This window comes from Ranitomeya variabilis, chromosome 3 (genome assembly GCF_051348905.1).
Source record: "Ranitomeya variabilis isolate aRanVar5 chromosome 3, aRanVar5.hap1, whole genome shotgun sequence".
In the NCBI taxonomy this organism is placed as follows: domain Eukaryota; kingdom Metazoa; phylum Chordata; class Amphibia; order Anura; family Dendrobatidae; genus Ranitomeya; species Ranitomeya variabilis.
Window position 1 is genome coordinate 245,604,476 of NC_135234.1, and position 23,551 is coordinate 245,628,026.

Here is a 23,551-nt window from a genome sequence, read left to right on the forward strand (position 1 = left end):
CCGTGCGCCCAAACAGTGGTTTACCCCCACATATGAGGTATCAGCGTACTCAGGACAAATTGGACAACAACGTCCGTGGTCCAGTTTCTCCTTTTACCGCTGGGAAAATAAAAAAATTGTTGCTAAAAGATCATTTTTGTGACTAAAAAGTTAAATGTTCATTTTTTACTTCCATGTTGCTTCTGCTGCTGTGAAACACCTGAAGGGTTAATAAACTTCTTGAATGTGGTTTTGAGCACCTTGAGGGGTGCAGTTTTTAGAATGGTGTCACTTTTGGGTATTTTCAGCCATATAGAACCCTCAAAATGACTTCAAATGTGAGGTGGTCCGTAAAAAAAATGGTTTTGTAAATTTTGTTGTAAAAATGAGAAATCACTGGTCAAATTTTAACCCTTATAACTTCCTAGCAAAAAAAAAAATTGTTTCCAAAATTGTGCTGATGTAAAGTAGACATGTGGGAAACGTTATTTATTAACTATTTTGTGTCACATAACTCTCTGGTTTAACAGAATAAAAATTCAAAATGTGAAAATTGCGAAATTTTCAAATTTTTTGCCAAATTTCCGTTTTTTTCAAAAATAAACTCAGAAATTATCGACCTAAATTTACCACTAACATGAAGCCCAATATGTCACGAAAAAACAATCTCAGAATCGCTAGGATCCGTTGAAGCGTTCCTGAGTTATTACCTCATAAAGGGACACTGGTCAGAATTGCAAAAAACGGCAAGGTCATTAAGGCCAAAATAGGCTGGGTCATGAAGGGGTTAAAATTGGTTACAGGGGTACACAGGCGGCATAGCGTTGTTCAGCGGAGGACAATTGTAAGGAGTGGTGCAGACAGACTTAGTAGGCCTAAAATAAAAAAGTAGGCTCAATGCAGTTTAAAATTGGTTACAGGGGTACACAGGCGGCATAGCGTTGTTCAGCGGAGGACAATTGTAAGAAGTAGCGCAGACAGACACAGGTAGTAGGCCTAAAATAAAAAAGTAGGCTCAATGCAGTTCCTAACGGGTTACAGGAGTGAACTGGCGGCATAGAATTGTTCAGCGGAGGACAACTGTAAGGAGTGGCTGACACAGTTAGTAGGCCAAAATAATAAAGTGAAGTAAATGTCTGCCAAAAATGTTTTAAAAAATAAACAGGTGGCATAGCTACGTACAGGGGTGGGCTCCTCTGCTGAGTAGCAGACAGTGGTAGTTGGCGCAAAGTATTAAGTATTAAATGGTCTAAATGGAGGCCAGGGCCCCTGTATATTTTAACTATCATCTATCATTTCAACAAATTTGTATTGGCAGTGCCATTGAAGGATTTATCAGCACAGACTACACTGTGGTGGAGCAGGGAGAGGTAAGTATTGCAAGTGGTAGAGCACTGTTCGACCAGGGGGGGAACACTCTCTCGTGGGCGGTGGTACTGGCATAGGGCCCCTCATATTACGATGGTGTGTCTGACGTTGGTTGTGCACCACCACCGTCAGAGACACTTCATTGTACTATGAGGGACCCTGTGCCAGTGCCGTCGCCCAAGAGTGGGCACACCCACCTGTCCAGGCAAATGGCACTCGCACGGGTGCTTGCGCTAGGTGGTGACCACGGCCCTGTGGGAGGAGTCAGCCCATTTAGGGAGGTAAAAAAATGGCCTATGGTGGACATTCAGCAGCTGCAAATGGAGGAACTGGAGAAGTCAGTAAGAGGAGGCCAAAAGCAAGACATTTTTCAGGCAAGCTACGTGTCAGCAGGGGAAGGTGGGGCAAAATAATTAGAAATCCATGATTGGTTCATTTTAATGAAGGTTAGATCATCAACATTTTGGGTAGCCAGACGAGTCCTTTTTTCGGTCAGTATTGAACCAGCAGCACTGAAGACTCTTTCTGATAGCACACTAGCAGCAGGGCAAGCGAGCTCCTGTAATGCATATTCTGCCAATTCAGGTCAGGTGTCTATTTTAGATGCCCAGTAATCAAAGGGGAATGACGTGTGAGGGAGAACATCGATAAGGGAGGAAAAATAGTTCTTAACCATACTAGACAAATGTTGTCTCCTGTCACTTTGAATTGATGCAGCAGTACCTGCCGTGTCTGCGGTCATTGTGAAATCACTCCACAACCTGGTCATAAAACCCCTCTGTCCAACGCCACTTCTGATTTGTGCCCCTCTAACACCTCTGCCATGTTTCCCCCTGCAGCTTGTGTGAGAACCATCACTGCCGCTGTGTGCTGGGAATGCCTGAACCAAACGGTCTACAAGAGTTGCTTGTTTGGTAGCCAATATTTGCTCAAGGTTCTCATGTGGCATGATATTTTGTAATTTCCCTTTGGAGCGTGGATCCAGGAGGCAGGCCAACCAGTAATCGTCATCGGTCATCATTTTTATAATGCGGGGGTCCCTTTTTAGGATACGCAAGGCATAATCAGCCATGTGGGCCAATGTTCCAGGTGTCAATTCACTGCTTGTGCTGGGTTGAGGAGCACTTTCTTGCAAATCAACATCACTTGTCTCCCGCAAAAACCCTGTACCTGACCTTGCAACGCCACCAGTTTCTATTGCCCCCTGAGAAGCATCCTCCTCCCATAAATATTCATCCCCATCATCCTCCTCCTCCTCCTCTTCGTCCGCCACCTCGTCCAGGAGAGTTCCCTGAACAGACAATGGCTGACTGTCATCAAGGCTTCCCTCATCCTCGGCTGCAGACGCGTGCTCCTTAATGTGCGTCAAACTTTGCATCAGCAGACGCATTAGCGGGATGCTCATGCTTATGATGGCGTCGTCTGCACTTACCAGCCGTGTGCATTCCTCAAAACACTGAAGGACTTGACAGAGGTCTTGTAGCTTCGACCACTGCACACCTGACAACTCCATGTCTGCCATCCAACTGCCTGCCCGTGTATGTGTATCCTCCCACAAATACATTACAGCACGCCTCTGTTCGCACAGCCTCTGAAGCATGTACAGTGTGGAGTTCCACCTTGTTGCAACGTCGATTATTAGGCGGTGCTGGGGAAGCTTCAGCGATCGCTGATGGTTCTGCATACGGCTGGAGTGTACGGGCGACCGGCGGATGTGCGAGCAAAGTCTTTGCACCTTCAGGAGCAGGGCTGGTAACCCCGGATAACTTTTCAGGAAGCACTGCACCACCAGGTTCAAGGTGTGAGCCAGACAAGGTATGTGTTTCAGTTCTGAAAGGGCTATGGCAGCCATAAAATTCCTTCCGTTATCACTGACTACCTTGCCTGCCTCAAGATGTACACTGCCCAGCCATGACTGAGTTTCTTGCTGCAAGTACTCTGCCAGTACTTACGCGGTGTGTCTGTTGTCGCCCAAACACTTCATCTCCAACACAGCCTGCTGACGCTTACCACTAGCTGTTCCATAATGGGACACCTCGTGTGCAACACTGGCAGCTGCGGATGGAGTGGTAGGGTGACTGCGCTCTGTGGACAAGCTTTCGCTTCTGGAGGAGGAGGAGGAGGGGTGTCGCACGCCTACTGCCAACTGTTTCCTAGGCCGTGGGCTAGGCAGAACTGTCCCACTATGGCTGTACCCTGTGGACCCTGCATCCACCACATTAACCCAGTGCGCCGTGATGGACACGTAACGTCCCTGGCCATGCCTACTGGTCCATTCATCTGTTGTGAGGTGCACCTTTCTACTGACTGATTGCCTGAGTGCATGGACAATGCGGTCTTTGACATGCTGGTGGAGGGCTGGGATGGCTTTTCTCGCAAAGAAGTGTCGACTGGGTAGGTCATAGCGTAGTACTGCGTAGGCCATCAGGGCTTTGAAAGCTTCGCTTTCAACCAACCGGTAAGGCATCATCTCTAACGAGATTAGTCTAGCAATGTGGGCGTTCAAACCCTGTGTACGCGGATGAGTACTTCCTTTTCCTAACGAGAGTCTCTTGTAGGGTGAGCTGGACTGGAGAGCTGCATATGGTGGAACTAGCGGGGGTGGTGGTGGACATGGCAGATTGAGAGAGGGTTGGTAATGGTATTCTTGATGTTGGCCTACATACAGTGTTTCCTACCAAGAACCTGGTGATTCCCTGACTGCCTTGGCCTTGCGACGATACCTCCACCTTTGCTGCAGGTGGTGTCCTAAACGGTGGGCTTACAGTGAGGGAAGCAATGTAGTGTTGCTGACTACCTTCATTCTGAGCGGGTGAACCAACGTTACGGGACGTTTGGTAGTTAGTCCAGGCTTGCAAGTGCATGCTGGTTAAATGTCTACGCATGCACGTTGTATTTAAATTTAGTGGATTCTTCCCTCTGCCAAAGGTCAAATTGCCACACTGCACTCTTCCTACTATCGAATACCTTTTCAGGCATTGCACGCTGTGCTACTTTCACCGGATGGCCACGCTGTCCTAAAACTGTTTTTGTTTTCGACACATGTTTTTGGCCTGATACGGGCTGTTATGATCTGGTGACCTTGGAGCCGCATGAAACTTTCTCTGGAGTCGGTGGAACCTGTAGTGACCGCAAATCCTGAACTAACACCGCAACTAGAAGTAGCCGTGGGGTGTGCCTAACATACCCTAGACACCTCGACACAGCCGGAGGACTAAATACCCCTATAGATGGAAATAGGAATGCTACCTTGCCTCAGAGCAGACCCCCAAAGGATAGGCAGCCCCCCACGAATAATGACTGTGAGTAGGAGAAGAATAATAGACACACGCAGGTAGAAAACAGGATTTAGCAAAAGAGGCCACTCTAGCTAAATAGGAAAGGATAGGACAGATTACTAGGCGGTCAGTATTAAAACCCTTCCAAAAATATCCACAGCAGATAATACAAAAAGTTCCACAATCTAACTAAAGACATGGAATGTATATCTGCCACTCCAGAGAATCCAACAAGACTGAGAAAATACTGACACAATCTAAGCTGGACAAGAAAACACAAAGAATAGCACTGAATTGTGAAGCACATAGCATGTGTGCCACAGGAAAAAAACCAGACACTTATCTTTGCTGATTTGGCAGAAAGGCAGGAGGAATGTTGTGAATTTACCTTTTGGCTCCCTCTAGTGGCTACTAGTGATTTTACTCTGGGTATGTCTATCATCCCTTGTATGCTCACCTGGGTCGTTAGGTCAGGGGTGTTGCTATATAAGCTCCCTGGACCTTCAGTTCAATGCCTGGCATCGTTGATATCAGAGCTAATCTGTAGTGCTCTTGTCTACTGATCCTGGTTCCTGCTTGATTAAGCTAAGTCTGCTTTCTTGCTTTTTGCTATTTGTTTTTGTTTGCATTTTTGTCCAGCTTGTACATAATCTGTATCCTATCCTTGCTGGAAGCTCTAGGGAGGCTGGAGTTCTCCCCCCGGGCCGTTAGACGGTTCGGGGGTTCTTGAATCTCCAGTGTGGATTTTTGTTAGGGTTTTAGTTGACCATATAAGTTATCTTACTACATTCTGCTATTAGTGAGTGGGCCTCTCTTTGCTAAACCTAGTTCATCTCTGTGTTTGTCATTTCCTCTTACCTCACCGTTATTATTTGTGGGGGGCTTGTATCCAACTTTTGGGGTCTATTCTATGGAGGCAAGAGAGGTCTTTGTTTTCCTCTTCTAGGGGTAGTTAGTCCTCCGGCTGGCGCGAGACATCTAGCGACCAACGTAGGCATGTTCCCCGGCTACTTCTAGTGTTGGCGTTAGGAGTAGATATATGGTCAACCCAGTTACCACTGCCCTATGAGCTGGATTTTTGTACTTCGCAGACTTGCTGATATCTCTGAGACCCTCGCCATTGGGGTCATAACAGTAGGAGTAGATATATGGTCAACCCAGTTACCACTGCCCTATGAGCTGGATTTTTGTACTTCGCAGACTTGCTGATATCTCTGAGACCCTCGCCATTGGGGTCATAACAGAGGAACCAAGCGGAGGTCCAACACCTCCCAACAATTGACAACTGGCAAGGACTAATGAATCCTGCACGCCTAAATACCCCAGTCAGAACTGCAATCAGCAGATACACCTGACCAGGACTGCAACTCAGGGGCAACTGCATTACCACCTACAACCACCGGAGGGAGCCCAAAAGCAGAATTCACAACAGTACCCCCCCCTTGAGGAGGGGTCAACGAACCCTCATCAGAGCCCCCATGCCGATCAGGACGAGCCAGATGAAAAGCATGAACCAAATCAGCAGCATGGACATCAGAAGCAAAAACCCAAGAATTATCCTCCTGGCCATAACCCTTCCATTTGACAAGGTACTGAAGCCTCAGCCTCGAAAAACGAGAATCCAAAATCTTCTCAACCACATACTCCAACTCCCCATCAACCAAAACAGGGGCCGGAGGATCAACAGAGGGAACAACGGGCACCACATATTTCCGCAATAAAGATCTATGGAAGACATTATGGATAGCAAAAGAGGCCGGAAGCGCCAATCGAAAAGACACCGGATTAATAATCTCAGAAATCCTATAAGGACCAATAAACCGAGGCTTAAACTTAGGGGAAGAGACCTTCATAGGAACATGACGGGAAGACAACCAAACCAAATCCCCAACCCGAAGCCGGGAACCAACACACCGATGACGGTTAGCAAAACGTTGAGCCTCCTCCTGAGACAACACCAAATTGTCCACCACATGAGCCCAAATCTGCTGCAACCTGTCAACCACAGAATCCACACCAGGACAGTCAGAAGGCTCAACCTGCCCAGAAGAAAAACGAGGATGAAAACCAAAATTACAAAAAAAAGGCAAAACCAAAGTAGCCGAACTAGCCCGATTATTAAGGGCAAACTCGGCCAATGGCAAAAAGGCCACCCAATCATCCTGATCGGCAGACACAAAGCATCTCAAATAAGTCTCCAAAGTCTGATTAGTTCGCTCGGTCTGGCCATTTGTCTGAGGATGAAATGCAGAAGAAAAAGACAAATCAATGCCCAGCCTAGCACAAAAGGCCCGCCAAAACCTAGAAACAAACTGGGAACCTCTGTCGGACACAATATTCTCCGGAATACCATGCAAACGAACCACATGCTGAAAAAACAACGGAACCAACTCTGAAGAGGAAGGCAATTTAGGCAAAGGCACCAAATGAGCCATCTTAGAAAACCGGTCACAAACAACCCAGATAACCGACATCCTCTGGGAAACCGGAAGATCAAAATAAAATCCATAGAAATATGCGTCCAGGGCCTCTCAGGGACCGGCAATGGCAAAAGTAACCCACTAGCACGGGAACAACAAGGCTTGGCCCGCGCACAAGTCTCACAGGACTGCACAAAAGAACGCACATCACGTGACAACGAAGGCCACCAGAAGGACCTACCAACCAAATCTCTGGTACCAAAAATACCAGGATGAGCAGCCAACACAGAACAGTGAACCTCAGAAATCACTCTACTAGTGCATCTGTCAGGAACAAACAATTTCCCCACAGGACAGCGGTCAGGTCTATCAGCCTGAAATTCCTGAAGAACCCGCCGTAAATCAGGGGAAATGGCAGAAAGGACCACCCCTTCTTTCAGAATGCCGACCGGTTCAAGGACCTCAGGAGAATCAGGCAAAAAACTCCTAGAAAGGGCATCAGCCTTAATATTCTTAGAACCCGGAAGATACGAAACCACGAAATCAAAACGGGAAAAAAACAAGGACCATCGAGCCTGTCTAGGACTCAGCCGTTTGGCAGACTCGAGGTAAATCAAATTCTTATGATCGGTCAGGACCACAATACGGTGCTTAGCTCCCTCAAGTCAATGTTGCCACTCCTCAAACGCCCACTTCATAGCCAGCAACTCCCGATTGCCGACATCATAATTGCGTTCAGCAGGCGAAAACTTGCGGGAGAAGAAGGCACACGGTTTCATCAAAGAACCAACAGAATCCCTCTGAGACAAAATGGCCCCTGCCCCAATCTCAGAAGCATCAATCTCAACCTGAAACGGAAGAGAAACATCTGGTTGGCGCAACACCGGAGCAGAAGTAAATCGATGTTTAAGCTCCTGAAAGGCAGAGACAGCCGCAGTGACCAATTCGCCACATCAGCGCCTTTTTTCGTCAAATCAGTCAAGGGTTTAACCACGCTGGAGAAGTTAGCAATGAAACGGCGATAAAAATTTGCAAAACCCAAAAATTTCTGAAGGCTCTTCACGGATGTGGGTTGAATCCAATCATGAATGTCCTGAACCTTAACCGGATCCATCTCCATAGATGAGGGAGAAAAAATAAAGCCCAAAAAAGAAACCTTCTGCACCCCAAAGAGACACTTAGACCCCTTCACAAACAAGGCATTGTCACGAAGGATCTGAAATACCATCCTGACCTGTTCCACATGAGACTTCCAATCATCGGAAAAAATCAAAATACCGTCCAAATATACAATCAAGAATTTATCAATATAAGTCCGGAAGATATCATGCATGAAGGATTGAAAAACAGATGGAGCGTTAGTGAGCCCGAATGGCATCACAAGGTATTCAAAATGGCCTTCGGGCGTATTAAACGCAGTTTTCCATTCATCACCCTGCTTAATACGAACAAGATTATATGCCCCCCGAAGGTCAATCTTCGTAAACCAACTAGCCCCCTTAATCCTAGCAAACAAATCGGAAAGCAAAGGTAAAGGGTATTCAAACTTGACCGTGATCTTATTCAAGAGGCGATAATCAATACAAGGTCTCAAGGAGCCATCCTTCTTAGCAACAAAAAAAAAACCTGCTCCCAACGGTGAAGAAGATGGCCGAATATGCCCTTTCTCCAAAGACTCCTTAACATAACTCCGCATGGCGGTATGTTCAGGCACAGACAGGTTGAAAAGTCGGCCCTTAGGAAACTTACTGCCTGGAATCAAGTCAATCGCACAATCACAGTCCCTATGCGGTGGAAGGGAACTGGACTTGGGCTCATCGAATACATCCTGAAAATCAGACAAAAACTCTGGAATTTCAGAAGAGGAAGAAGAGGAGATTGACATCAAAGGAACATCATTATGAACCCCTTGACAACCCCAACTAGTCACAGACATAGATTTCCAATCCAACACAGGATTATGTACCTGCAACCACGGGAAACCCAGCACGATAACATCATGCAAATTATGCAACACCAGAAATCGACAATCTTCCTGATGGGCTGGCGCCATGTGCATGGTCACCTGTGTCCAAAACTGGGGCTTATTTTTAGCCAAAGGTGTAGCATCAATCCCCCCTAAAAGGAACAGGGTTCTGCAAAGGCTGCAAGGGAAAACCACAACGCCTGGCAAACTCAAAATCCATTAAGTTCAAGGCGGCGCCTGAATCCACAAACGCCATGACAGAAAATGATGACAATGAGCAGATCAAGGACACCGATAACAGAAATTTAGGTTGTACAGTACTGATAGTAAATGAACGAGCGATCCTTTTTGTCCGCTTAGGGCAGACTGAAATGACATGAGAAGCGTCGCCACAATAATAACACAACCTATTCTGACGTCTGAATCCTTGTCGTTCCGTTCTAGACAAAATCCTATCACACTGCATTGGCTCAGGACTTTGCTCTAAGGACGACGCCACAGCGCGCACAGTTTGACGCTCCTGCAAAAGCCGATCAATCTGAATGGCCAGAGACATAGAATCACTCAGACCGGAAGGTGTGGGAAACCCCACCATAACATCTTTAACGGATTCAGAAAGACCCTTTCTGAAAATTGCCACCAAAGCATCATCATTCCTTTTAGTCAACACAGACCATTTTCTAAATTTCTGACAATACAATTCTGCCACCTCTTGACCCTGAGACAGGGCCAACAAGGTTTTCTCCGCTTGATCCACGGAATTCGGTTCATCATATAATAATCCTAAAGCCTGAAAAAAGGAATCTACATTAAGCAAGGCCGGATTCCCAGATTCCAGGGAAAATGCCCAATCCTGTGGATCGCCACGCAGCAGGGAGATGACAATTTTAACCTGCTGAATGGAATCACCGGAGGATCGCGGTCTCAGAGCAAAAAACAGTTTACAATTGTTTTTAAAACCCAAAAATTTGGACCTATCACCAAAAAACAAATCAGGAGTAGGAATCTTCGGCTCTAAAGCAGGAGTCTGAACAATATAATCAGAAATATCCTGTACCCTAGCAGCAAGCTGGTCTACACGAGAAGCTAATTCCTGAACATCCATGCAGGCACAAGACTCCTCAGCCACCCATAAATAAAGAGGGAAGAGAAGACAAAACAGACTGCAGAAAAAAAAATGGCTCAACACCTTTCTTCCCTTCTTCTGAGATGCATTTAACTCATTATGGGCCAGTTGTACTGTTATGATCTGGTGACCTTGGAGCCGCAGGAAACTTTCTCTGGAGTCGGTGGAACCTGTACTGACCGCAAATCCTGAACTAACACCGCAACTAGAAGTAGCCGTGGGGTGTGCCTAACATACTCTAGACACCTCGACACAGCCGGAGGACTAAATACCCCTATAGATGGAAATAGGAATGCTACCTTGCCTCAGAGCAGACCCCCAAAGGATAGGCAGCCCCCCACGAATAATGACTGAGTAGGAGAAGAATAGACACACGCAGGTAGAAAACAGGATTTAGCAAGAGGCCACTCTAGCTAAATAGGAAAGGATAGGACAGATTACTAGGCGGTCAGTATTAAAACCCTTCCAAAAATATCCACAGCAGATAATACAAAAAGTTCCACAATCTAACTAAAGACATGGAATGTATATCTGCCACTCCAGAGAATCCAACAAGACTGAGAAAATACTGACACAATCTAAGCTGGACAAGAAAACACAAAGAATAGCACTGAATTGTGAAGCACATAGCATGTGTGCCACAGGAAAAAAACCCAGACACTTATCTTTGCTGATTTGGCAGAAAGGCAGGAGGAACCAAGCAGAGGTCCAACACCTCCCAACAACAATTGACAACTGGCAAGGACTAATGAATCCTGCACGCCTAAATACCCCAGTCAGAACTGCAATCAGCAGATACACCTGACCAGGACTGCAACTCAGGGGCAACTGCATTACCACCTACAACCACTGGAGGGAGCCCAAAAGCAGAATTCACAACATCGGGCCTGCCAGATGAAACTGTTGCGATGTTGATGCCTGCTGCGGATCCTCCTCTGCTTCAGAGCTACTGCCAGCGGCACCCTGTTCCCCCAATGGCTGCCAATCTGGGTCAACAACAAGGTCATCTATCACCTCCTCTTCAATGTCCTGTGCACCTTCCTCTGTGTCACCGTGTAAGGTGCTATAGCGTTCAGGGCGGGGCACCATAGTCTCAACAGGGTCAGATTCTGGCTCAGTACACTGCGAGGGCAATGTAGTGATCTGAGTCAATGGAACAGCATAATAATCTAGCTGTGGCTGTGCATATGTGCACTCCATGTCCGATTCATCTTATAATGGGCTGTTAACTATTTCCCTTTCTAACCCTGGCACGGTATGTGTAAAGAGCTCCATGGAGTAAACTTTAGTGTCGCCTGCCGCATCCTTCATTTTTGCTTTGGGTGAAGGACACAAGGAAGCGACTTGTTCCTGACCGGGAGTATCCACTGACGACTCGCTGCTTTTATATTTAGAACTTTCTGAAGAGGAGGCGAAAGAGATAAAGGCTGAGTCAGCAATGAAAGCCAAAACTTGTTCCTGCTGCTCCGGCTTTAAAAGCGGTTTTCCTACTCCCAGATAAGGGAGCCTTCGAGGCCTTGTGTAGCCAGACGATGACGCTGTCTGAACAACTCGAGCCTTAGGTACTATTTTGCTTTTCCCACTACCACCAGATGCTCCACCACCACCATCATTACCAGCTGGCAATTACCGCCCACGGCCTCTTCCACCAGACTTCCTCATTTTTGGGAAAATATAACCAAACTAACAACCGTTATATGGTACTGTAAAACAAGGTAGAAGGTGTATATAAACTTGTTGGCAATTTAAATCTCCCTTTTTTGTGTGGGAGACTGCTGCAAAAACCAGGCCCACTGTATTACACTACACAATGTAAGTGGCAGAACGTGGCTGGCAGATATACGACAAACAGAACTGACGCAGATCCACTTAGGGGCAATTTAAATCTCCCTTTATTATGTGGGAGACTGCTGCAAAAACCAGGCCCACTGTATTACACTACACAATGTAAGTGGCAGAACGTGGCTGGCAGATATTCGACAAACAGAACTGACGTATATAAACTTGTTGGCAATTTAAATCTCCCTTTTTTGTGTGGGAGACTGCTGCAAAAACCAGGCCCACTGTATTACACTACACAATGTAAGTGGCAGAACGTGGCTGGCAGATATACGACAAACAGAACTGACACAGATCCACTTAGGGGCAATTTAAATCTCCCTTTATTATGTGGGAGACTGCTGCAAAAACCAGGCCCACTGTATTACACTACACAATGTAAGTGGCAGAACGTGGCTGGCAGATATACGACAAACAGAACTGACACAGATCCACTTAGGGGCAATTTAAATCTCCCTTTATTATGTGGGAGACTGCTGCAAAAACCAGGCCCACTGTATTACACTACACAATGTAAGTGGCAGAACGTGGCTGGCAGACATACGACAAACAGAACTGACGCAGATCCACTTAGTAGCAATTTGAATCTCCCTTTTTTGTGTGGGAGACTGCTGCAAAAATCAGGCCCACTGTATTACACTACACAATGTAAGTAGCAGAACGTGGCTGGCAGATATACGACAAACAGAACTGACGCAGATCCACTTAGGGGCAATTTAAATCTCCCTTTATTATGTGGGAGACTGCTGTAAAAACCAGGCCCACTGTATTACACTACACAATGTAAGTGGCAGAACGTGGCTGGCAGATATTCGACAAACAGAACTGACGTATATAAACTTGTTGGCAATTTAAATCTCCCTTTTTTGTGTGGGAGACTGCTGCAAAAACCAGGCCCACTGTATTACACTACACAATGTAAGTGGCAGAACGTGGCTGGCAGATATACGACAAACAGAAGTGACGCAGATCCACTTAGTGGCAATTTAAATCTCCCTTTTTTGTGTGGGAGACAGCTGCAAAAACCAGGCCCACTGTATTACACGACACAATGTCAGTGGCAGAACGTGGCTGGCAGATATACGACAAACAGAACTGACGTATATAAACTTGTTGGCAATTTAAATCTCCCTTTTTTGTGTGGGAGACTGCTGCAAAAACCAGGCCCACTGTATTACACTACACAATGTAAGTGGCAGAACGTGGCTGGCAGATATACGACAAACAGAAGTGACGCAGATCCACTTAGTGGCAATTTAAATCTCCCTTTTTTGTGTGGGAGACTGCTGCAAAAACCAGGCCCACTGTATTACACTACACAATGTCAGTGGCAGAACGTGGCTGGCAGATATACGGCAAACAGAACTGACGCAGATCCACTTAGGGGCAATTTAAATCTCCCTTTATTATGTGGGAGACTGCTGCAAAAACCAGGCCCACTGTATTACACTACACAATGTAAGTGGCAGAACGTGGCTGGCAGATATTCGACAAACAGAACTGATGTATATAAACTTGTTGGCAATTTAAATCTCCCTTTTTTGTGTGGGAGACTGCTTGCAAAAACCAGGCCCACTGTATTACACTACACAATGTAAGTGGCAGAACGTGGCTGGCAGATATACGACAAACAGAATTGACGCAGATCCACTTAGTGGCAATTTAAATCTCCCTTTTTTGTGTGGGAGACTGCTGCAAAAACCAGGCCCACTGTATTACACTACACAATGTAAGTGGCAGAACGTGACTGGCAGACATACGACAAACAGAACTGACGCAGATCCACTTAGTGGCAATTTAAATCTCCCTTTTTTGTGTGGGAGACTGCTGCAAAAATCAGGCCCACTGTATTACACTACACAATGTAAGTAGCAGAACGTGGCTGGCAGATATACGACAAACAGAACTGACGCAGATCCACTTAGGGGCAATTTAAATCTCCCTTTATTATGTGGGAGACTGCTGTAAAAACCAGGCCCACTGTATTACACTACACAATGTAAGTGGCAGAACGTGGCTGGCAGATATTCGACAAACAGAACTGACGTATATAAACTTGTTGGCAATTTAAATCTCCCTTTTTTGTGTGGGAGACTGCTGCAAAAACCAGGCCCACTGTATTACACTACACAATGTAAGTGGCAGAACGTGGCTGGCAGATATACGACAAACAGAAGTGACGCAGATCCACTTAGTGGCAATTTAAATCTCCCTTTTTTGTGTGGGAGACAGCTGCAAAAACCAGGCCCACTGTATTACACGACACAATGTCAGTGGCAGAACGTGGCTGGCAGATATACGACAAACAGAACTGACGTATATAAACTTGTTGGCAATTTAAATCTCCCTTTTTTGTGTGGGAGACTGCTGCAAAAACCAGGCCCACTGTATTACACTACACAATGTAAGTGGCAGAACGTGGCTGGCAGATATACGACAAACAGAAGTGACGCAGATCCACTTAGTGGCAATTTAAATCTCCCTTTTTTGTGTGGGAGACTGCTGCAAAAACCAGGCCCACTGTATTACACTACACAATGTCAGTGGCAGAACGTGGCTGGCAGATATACGGCAAACAGAACTGACGCAGATCCACTTAGGGGCAATTTAAATCTCCCTTTATTATGTGGGAGACTGCTGCAAAAACCAGGCCCACTGTATTACACTACACAATGTAAGTGGCAGAACGTGGCTGGCAGATATTCGACAAACAGAACTGATGTATATAAACTTGTTGGCAATTTAAATCTCCCTTTTTTGTGTGGGAGACTGCTTGCAAAAACCAGGCCCACTGTATTACACTACACAATGTAAGTGGCAGAACGTGGCTGGCAGATATACGACAAACAGAATTGACGCAGATCCACTTAGTGGCAATTTAAATCTCCCTTTTTTGTGTGGGAGACTGCTGCAAAAACCAGGCCCACTGTATTACACTACACAATGTAAGTGGCAGAACGTGACTGGCAGACATACGACAAACAGAACTGACGCAGATCCACTTAGTGGCAATTTAAATCTCCCTTTTTTGTGTGGGAGACTGCTGCAAAAACCAGGCCCACTGTATTACACTACACAATGTAAGTGGCAGAACGTGGCTGGAAGATATATATACAGTATATAAAAAAAGGGTCTGTACTACAATAACAATCTCCCTACAATGATCTCAGGACAAGTATGGTAGCCAGCAATAAAAAGGACTGCTGCACACAAAAGTGTGGACAAATAGAACTGTGCAGAAAGGAGCAACTGGATTTTTGCTTTTAAAAAAGCAGTTGGTTTGCACAGCGGCGTACAAACAGCAATGCAGCTATCAGGGAGCCTTATAAGCTACAGAGCTGATGCACAAAAATCTAGCCTCCACTGTCCCTGCAAAGAAAAGGTGGTGTTGGACAGTGGAAATCACTACAGCACAAGCGGTTTGGGGGTTAATCTTCCCTCCCTAAGTATATCCCTGCTTCTGACGAAGCTGCAGCAACCTCTCCCTATGCTCAGATCGGCAGAAGATGGCGGTCGGCGTGCACGCCTTTATAGCCCCTGTGACGCCGTAGAAAGCAAGCCAATCACTGTCATGCCCTTCTCTAAGATGTTGGGGACCGAGACCTATGTCATCACGCTGCCCACACTCTGCGTCTTCCTTCATTCGCTGAGAAATGGCGCTGAAAGCATCATACGAAACGCGACTTTGGCGCGAAGATCGCCGACAGCATGGCCGATCCCACACTGGGATCGGGTTTCATGAAACCCGACTTTGCCGAAAGTTGGCGATTTTTCAATTTGTCCGATCCGTTTCGCTCAACCCTATTTTTAACCCTTTCAGACTATTGGATCCATGGCCACTTCCTAGGCTATGAATATCAGCCTGCTGCTGTCTGCGTAGCCTTTCTGGCTATTAATTATAGGGGGACCCCATGTCATTGGAGGGTGCCCCTATGTGAATAGCCAGTAAGGGCTAACTATACAGCTGCTGGTTGATATTCACAGTCTGGGAAGATCCATGGGTATTAACCCCTTCCCAGGCTACAAATATCGGTCCCGGCCATCGGCTTTCCCTCTCTGACAAAGAAAATTGAGTGGATGGAACTTGTATAGCCAATAGGCTTCCACATTATTTAGTCATGATTTTCTGGGCCGGGGATTCACTGGATGTCCATTTTGTAAGCCGGGGAGAAAATCTTGCCATACGGATATCACACGGATGCTTAGATGCAAGAAAATCGCATTGCAAACGGATTACATAAGGATTAGTGATGAGCAAATATACTTGGCACTCGAGATTTCTCGAGCATGCATGGGGGGTCCTCCGAGTATTTGTAAGTACTCGGAGATTTAGTTTTCAGCGCCGAAGCTGAATGATTTACATCTGTTAGCCAGCATAAGTACATGTGGGGGTTGCCAGGGAATCCCCACATGTAATCAAGTTGGCTAACAGATGTAAACCATTCCGCTGCGGCAAAGAAAACTAAATCTCCGAGTACTTACAAATACTCGGAGGACCCCCGAGCGTGCTCGGGAAATCTCGAGTACCAAGTATATGCGCTCATCACTAATAAGGATCACTGTTCGGGAACATTTGTGCGATTCTCGCCGTAAAGATCGGACCTTTTTTTATATGGCAAGTATGACTCGAGCCTTAGGGTATGTGTCCACGTTCAGGATTGCATCAGGATTTTCCATCAGTATTTGTGAGCCAAAACCAGGAGTGGAACAATTAGAGGAAAAGTATAATAGAAACATATGCACCAATTCTGCATTTATCACCCACTCCTGGTTTTGGCTTACAAACACTGATGTAAAATCCTGACCAAATCAATCCTGAACGTGGACACATACCCTTAGGAGAAAAGACGCCTGCTTTATGAAATGTCTGCCTGTGACATACACAGGCGGGCTCACAGCCTTCATGCTGTGCATTATGTGCGCCCATCCCCTCATGCAGACGCTTTATGGTGTGCCTGTGTGCCCAGAGGTCTCCACGTGTAGGAAACCAGCCCTGCCGCCTGCACTGTACACCGGCCGGCCGACTCTCACACAAAAACTTTCCCGCCAATGCCACAACGGCCCGGACATCCAACGTAACGCGATATTCTTCGCGCCGCCTGTCGGGCGTGACGTCACGATAAAGGAGGCTCAGGTTTACTGTGTATGTATATACGCTTTTTGTAATTTGGGGCGGAGTTTAGTAGTCGCGCCTCCTCGCTTGGCGGAAGGTTACACAGCGCACAGTCACCAGTATCACTGCGCGAGGCGGTGTTCGTAGCACTAGCTGAAAAGGCACGGGACGCCATTTTGTGAAGCTCATTCACCAGTGACTGTTGGGGAGAAGCTTTCGCGCCGAGCTCTGCCACTTTCCAGTCTTCTCTTTAATCGTTCCACTTTAAGATCTCCAGGATGGAGATGTCAGGAGGTGGCGTGATCAGAGGGCCGGCGGGCAACAATGATTGCCGCATTTACGTGGGAAATTTGCCACCGGACATCCGGACCAAGGACATTGAGGACGTGTTCTACAAGTACGGCGCCATCCGAGACATCGACCTGAAGAACCGACGCGGCGGCCCTCCGTTCGCCTTTGTGGAGTTTGAGGACCCCAGGTAACGGTGCATGTGTGCGGGAGGCCTGCAAGGCGCCACTCGTGCTTTGTTGTTGGAGGGGGATGGGCGCTGTGCTGCCATTAGCACGTGTACCTGCTGAGGCGCCATTGTTAGCCCGGCCCGCCATTTATACATGGTGCTGGCTCCTAATCCCCTGTATTCTCCCTGCTGCACGTTACTAGCTCTCACATGCCTGCCCAATGGGGAGTAAAGTGGCCAGTTCTCTTTCTGGCAGAGGTTTGGCCTTAGTCTGATGCTTGGACCCCCACCATTAGGTTATATGTGGTTTGTGTCCCATAAACCGAGATGCTGCTGGGGGGGCGCCAATTTTACTTTTCACAGACTAAAGACTGTCTTGCAGCCTACGTGAGCAGTTTTTCGTTCAGTCTGCAGCCACAAAAGGATGTTTATTAACAAGACTTATTTTTTTCTTTTGAAGGGATGCTGAAGATGCCGTGTACGGACGTGATGGATATGATTATGATGGCTATCGTTTACGTGTTGAATTTCCACGAAGTGGTCGAGGGACAGGAGGAAGAGGCGGAGGTGGTGGAGGAGGAGGAGGAGGTGGCGGTGGAGGAGGAGGAGGAGGTGGTGGCGGCGGCGGAGGTGGTGGAGGAGCACCCCGTGGAAGATATGGGCCACCATCTAGGCGCTCAGAGTACAGAGTAGTAGTTTCAGGTACGTTGGTGTGGTGCAAAGTTTTGTGTAAGTGTAAATATAATATAATTTTTTTTCTCGTGTGCTTAAAATACAAAAATCTCAGTAATACCGTGACTTTAAAAAATGGCTTCTAGTGAGTATTTTCCGTGGGAGGAAGTGCATTTGCAGAGATACCAAAGCTCTGGCTTTTGTTTATCCCTCCTGTAATATATGAGATTTTTTTTTTTAAGTATTATCTCCCCATTGCTTATCACCCCCAAAAAAAAAAAAAAAAAAAAAAAAGGAACACTGAGGGTGGTCAAGGCCACAAAAAAATCCCTATTCCTAATCCTCAATGTACATTAGATATCGTATGTGCTACTAGAAGTGGTGCTAAAGTTAGGTTCCCACACCGTGAATCAAATAAATCAAACCTGTCACTCAACTTATGCGATTGTTTGTTCAGTTTTAATGTAGTACGGGTGGTTAAACAGAAAATTTGGCCTTCAGTTATATTTTGTTAGTTTAGAGGTATAGAAGTGGACACCGCGTCACTGATGTACGCTTGGACACTCCTGCTGGCGTAACCACTTTCACACAAAACCAGGACCATTGTTGCCCCATCCTGATACCTATTACACCTTAAAGGGAACCTGTCACCCCCAAAATCGAAGGTGAGCTAAGCCCACCAGCATCAGGGGCTTATCTACAGCATTCTGGAATGCTGTTAAGCCCCCGGTGTATCCTGAAAGATGAGAAAAAGAGGTTATATTATGCTCACCCAGGGGCGGTCCCGGTCTAGTTTGGGTCCGATGGGTGTTGTGGTCCGGGGCCTCCCAACTTCTTACGATGACGTCCTCTTGTTTTCACGCTGCGGCTCCGGCACAGGTGTACTTTGTGTTTCCTGTTGAGGGCAGAGCAAAGTACTGCAGTGCGCAGGCGCCGGGCTTCTCTGACCATTAGCCACCCGCCAGTCAGTTGCATCAGATAATGGATTTTTCTTCAATGTCTTTTTGGGAGACCAGGGGAACAAAGATAATAAAAACTTTTCTTTTTTGTAAACCGGTGTTGCTGGAGGATAATGGTGAAGGTGATATTTATGATGATGCAACTTGCATGAGTTAAAAGTTTCTGTAAAATGGTACAAATGTATCAAACTGATGCACATGGAATAATTTTACAGTATTTGTACACTCGGAGATATTAAGAGTCTGGTTCACAGAAAGGAGTGTAACAATTTTTTTTTTTTTTTTTCCATCATTTATAGGACTGCCTCCGAGTGGAAGCTGGCAGGATCTGAAGGATCACATGCGTGAGGCAGGTGATGTATGTTATGCCGATGTGTACCGGGATGGTACAGGTGTCGTGGAATTTGTGCGAAAAGAAGATATGACCTATGCCGTACGGAAACTGGATAACACTAAATTTAGGTCACATGAGGTAGGTATATTTCAGTGCATCCCTTCTATTTGCTGCATGGCTGCTAACAATTATCTTTAGGTTTGGAAGGTAAGAGAAATAGCTCACAGTACATGGATTCCATCATCTACAGTGACATGTAGAGTTACATCTTGCCTGAAATGCGAAGCTGGTTAAGCTTGGCTTGTTCAATCCCAGGTTCTATCTGTTTAATAGGGAGAAACTGCCTACATTCGGGTAAAAGTTGATGGTCCAAGAAGTCCAAGCTATGGAAGATCACGTTCTCGCAGTCGTAGTCGTAGCAGGAGCCGTAGTAGAAGCAACAGTCGCAGCCGCAGCTACTCTCCAAGAAGAAGCCGTGGATCCCCCCGCTATTCTCCCCGCCACAGCAGATCCCGTTCACGTACATAAATAGTTAACAGTGGATTTTTTTTTTTTTTGGTAGATCCTTATCTGTAAACAGTTTAAGTCATTTGCTTTTTTATTTACTGTTTTGTTAAAGTTTTGAAGTGTTAAGCCTGTTGTGTAGAATAGGAAGACATTCTTATACCTACTTGTTCCTGCTTGATTATGTCATGCCTAGAAGATGTGTATTTCAACAGTTGTAGGTAGAACCACACTGCAAGTAACTAGCCACTCTTGTCTGCAATGTTATTTGCTGTTGGGATTTGGGTAGCTATGGTATAAAGTTTTTGTTTTTTTTCCTTATTTTATTTTGTGGGGAAACCTTATTTTACCTTGCCTTTTCATGTGTCTTTCTGTAGACATATCTGAAGAGATGGATTAAAGCATAATGGAGGACATTTCAATCATTTTAGGATTGTCAAATGGAGGCTTGAGGAGGATCAAATCAAATATGGAGGCCATGGTATGACTCCAAGTGATATTGTGAGATAAAATTGGCAGTATTGAAATTATGCTATAGTAAAGCCCAATAAAGGCAACCAAGTGTTTTCCTATTGTAACATGATGTGTTTCAGCTAATGTTCCACAATGCACTTGTTTTGTGGACTTAACTTGTAGAGTATAATATCAGTACTGCTAACTCTGCATGTCCTCTTTGTGACTGGTAAATATTTGCTATTTTTAATATCAATTAAATACATTTCCAAATCGGTTTGTGTAGATTGCTATAGATTTAAAGATTTTGATTGTGTCCCACCCACTAACATTGTGTTATATACCCGTAAGGGGTACTATGATTCTCTATACCTTTTTTATTTGAACACTCATATTTTTTTTTTTCTAGTATACTGGTCTACCTGATAATAAATATATCAAACTGCTAAGCCAAAACCATGACCAGTCTTCTATTATAAGACACTGGATTCTCCATAACTTTCAGATGCTTAGTAGAATTTGAGATGGATTTAGAGTTGAATTTGAAGGGACATTGTGAACAGTCCCTGAGTATTCATTTAAATCTGTTTTAATTTCATGTTCTGCTAAGCAATTCAAACATTTCCTGTGCATAACTTTTGTACAGCAGCTTGTAATTTTTTTTTGGCTTTAAAAGGGGTAGTCCAGCTATGAAGCATTAAGGGCTAAAGCAGGTAAAAAGGTGCTGCCTAGAAAAGAGGCCAGCAGCATATGCTGTATAAGAAGCTGAAGAATAGTAGCAAGGGCAACATGTACATACTGTTTAATTTTGTTTTACAACATTAGAACCTTGTCTTGGGTTTTAATAATAAAACTGTATAACCCCAATAAGAAAATAATGTACTCAAGCTCTACTAGTACCTGTACTTTCTTTGCCCTACTTTAATTGAATTTTCCTTAGCTATGAGTCCAGATCATTTCTTCTAGCATAAGAATCGTTTAAGATGGCACTAGTGTAGTTAGTAGAGGCATAACAATATACTGTCTGCATATTTCAAGGGAGATACACCAGCTTCTTGCAGACAGTAACCACATGGCCACATATTGCGTTACACATTGCTACAAAGTGAAGTCTTTAAAATCTTACTGGATTCCCACATGCTCAGTTAAAATGTTTTGCAGCCAGGGTTGTGGCGTCTGTAAGCCAACCCTCAGACTCCTCAATTTCCCTGAATCCACCACAGCCCTGCCTCACTTCTGAGCATGTACAAAAAGCGCAGCACAGATTCATCCCAACTAATAGATGAGATCTTTCGATCAGGATCAGACATGTATAGGAAATTTCATAACATTCTAAATTCTTCTGAAAAAACTTGCAGCACATACTGCATTGTACTACTGTACCCAATTTATAATACAATTTTGGAGTCGGTCCATTTTATAATATGTGACTCTATCATAATGGACACACTCCACAGCCCTGATTGCATCTCATCTGAATAAAGTCATTGATTTGATGGACCAACTGCCTTCTTGGTCTTTTTAACCAGACTTGCTGTACTGAATGAGAGCCTCGGAGAAATTCTATACATTATATTTTGAGCATGCAGCAGATTGACTGCTTATAACTGCAATATACTGTTTAAAGATACATAATTTGCAATATTTCTGCAACATGAAGTAAGTGCTACCCTTTACTAGTTCAGGTAGTTATCTGATAATTTAGTCATTGTACACAATTTTAACTGGGTACAAAACTGGACTTCCCCTTTTAAAAAGAAAAGCTGCAGATTGATACTTAATTATGCTAACATTTGTGAAGGCTTTTTCTGGTAATATACCTGTTTACAACCAGGAAAAGTGTTTATGATCCTTGAAAGAAAGAAAGAAAACGTGGTGCTGCCATACGTCCTGGCCTGATGGTGGGTCTAATGACCTGAAATAACGTTGAGCATACCTGTTGATGCAGTTACTTTAATCTCCAGTCCCATGCTCAGACCAGGACATAGCTCCTTATTGAGGCCTTACCTGTTGAGTCTTACAAATGTTGGGATTCTATGCATTTTCTGATTGGAAAGACCCCAATTGTTCCTTGGGTAATTTCCAAGCTTGCATAAAGCATCTAATAATACTATTCTAAATTCTTTTTCTAATCTTGGAACAATATGCTATAAATACAATTCATTAGTTTGGGGAATGTAATAGTTATCTGTGCCATTTTATTTTTTTTTTTATTTTATTTTTTTTACAAGATGCACATATAACTGATCGATTCCCGGAAACCTATGTTGATAATATCTAACTGCCTCTTTTTTTGGTTTTGCTGGTTGTAAAGGTTTGGATTGGAGAGGGCTCACTGGATCCCAATCCTGGAGCTGGATCATTGGATTCAAATCATAGGAAGGAGTGAATAGGATAGGGAGAATGCATTGCCAGGATTCATGGAGCGGGATCAGATAACAAGAACATAGGAATGGATTCCTGCCCCATCTTAACCGCATTCATGTGGATTTTTTTTCTCTAAACCTCATTTGGCTATTATATAGATTTTTTTTTTTTTTCTTTTTTTTGAAGCTCTTAGAATGCAAGAAGGAGTGCATATTTTTGTTTAAAAAAATAAATCAAAGAGGAGGCCAGAGGAAAGATGGCGCAATCATCTGGGAAGGATACATCACGAATAGATGGTAATCAAATGGGATATGGGGGTGGTGGTTGGGGAGGGGGGGGGGAGGGTTGGATATATTGGTACAATGTTTCTAACCTTGAATCATACGTGTCATTTCTTTTTATATATTCTTTTTTTTTCTAATAGGTTTTAATTGGCTTTTGAGGATCTTGTATGCATAAACTCAATAAACGATTAAATGTGTTTTTCAGTTCTTTTGTGTGCTATGCTGCTGGGGTTCTCTTGGGAAGCAGTGTTGTAGTTTTTGGTGTCTTAGAAAAAACCCCAAAAACATTCTGCTGTAGATGTCATTTCTAGGACTAGAAATCTGTGCCATAAGTCGGTGCTTTTCAAGGTGTGCTTTTCAAGGTGTGCAGTATTTGCCTTCTTGAACAAGGGTGTACAGTGCTCTTACATTGTGGTATGTGCTGCGTAAACA

The 23,551-nt window shown here is 44.9% G+C and overlaps 1 protein-coding gene across 5 annotated transcripts; it reads left to right on the top strand.

Moving 5' to 3' along the window:
* Positions 1–17,155: 17,155 nt before the first annotated feature.
* Positions 17,156–23,316, top strand: SRSF1 (serine and arginine rich splicing factor 1). 5 transcript variants are annotated; one of them, XR_013223792.1, is made up of 6 exons: positions 17,164–17,567; positions 18,007–18,248; positions 19,477–19,649; positions 19,845–20,031; positions 20,393–23,131; positions 23,260–23,316. XR_013223792.1 is itself a non-coding variant. In XM_077295334.1 (5 exons), exons 1-5 carry the CDS (start codon positions 17,368–17,370, stop codon positions 20,413–20,415), a joined length of 825 nt encoding a protein of 274 aa, XP_077151449.1. In that variant the 5' UTR covers positions 17,164–17,367; the 3' UTR covers positions 20,416–23,316. The 5 variants fall into 5 exon arrangements, 2 of the variants coding, with proteins under 2 accessions (XP_077151450.1, XP_077151449.1); XR_013223793.1 differs by having other exon boundaries at positions 20,393–20,496; positions 22,783–23,316; XR_013223794.1 differs by lacking the exon at positions 19,845–20,031 and having other exon boundaries at positions 17,156–17,567; positions 20,393–20,496; positions 22,783–23,316.
* The last annotated feature ends 235 nt before the right edge of the window (positions 23,317–23,551 follow it).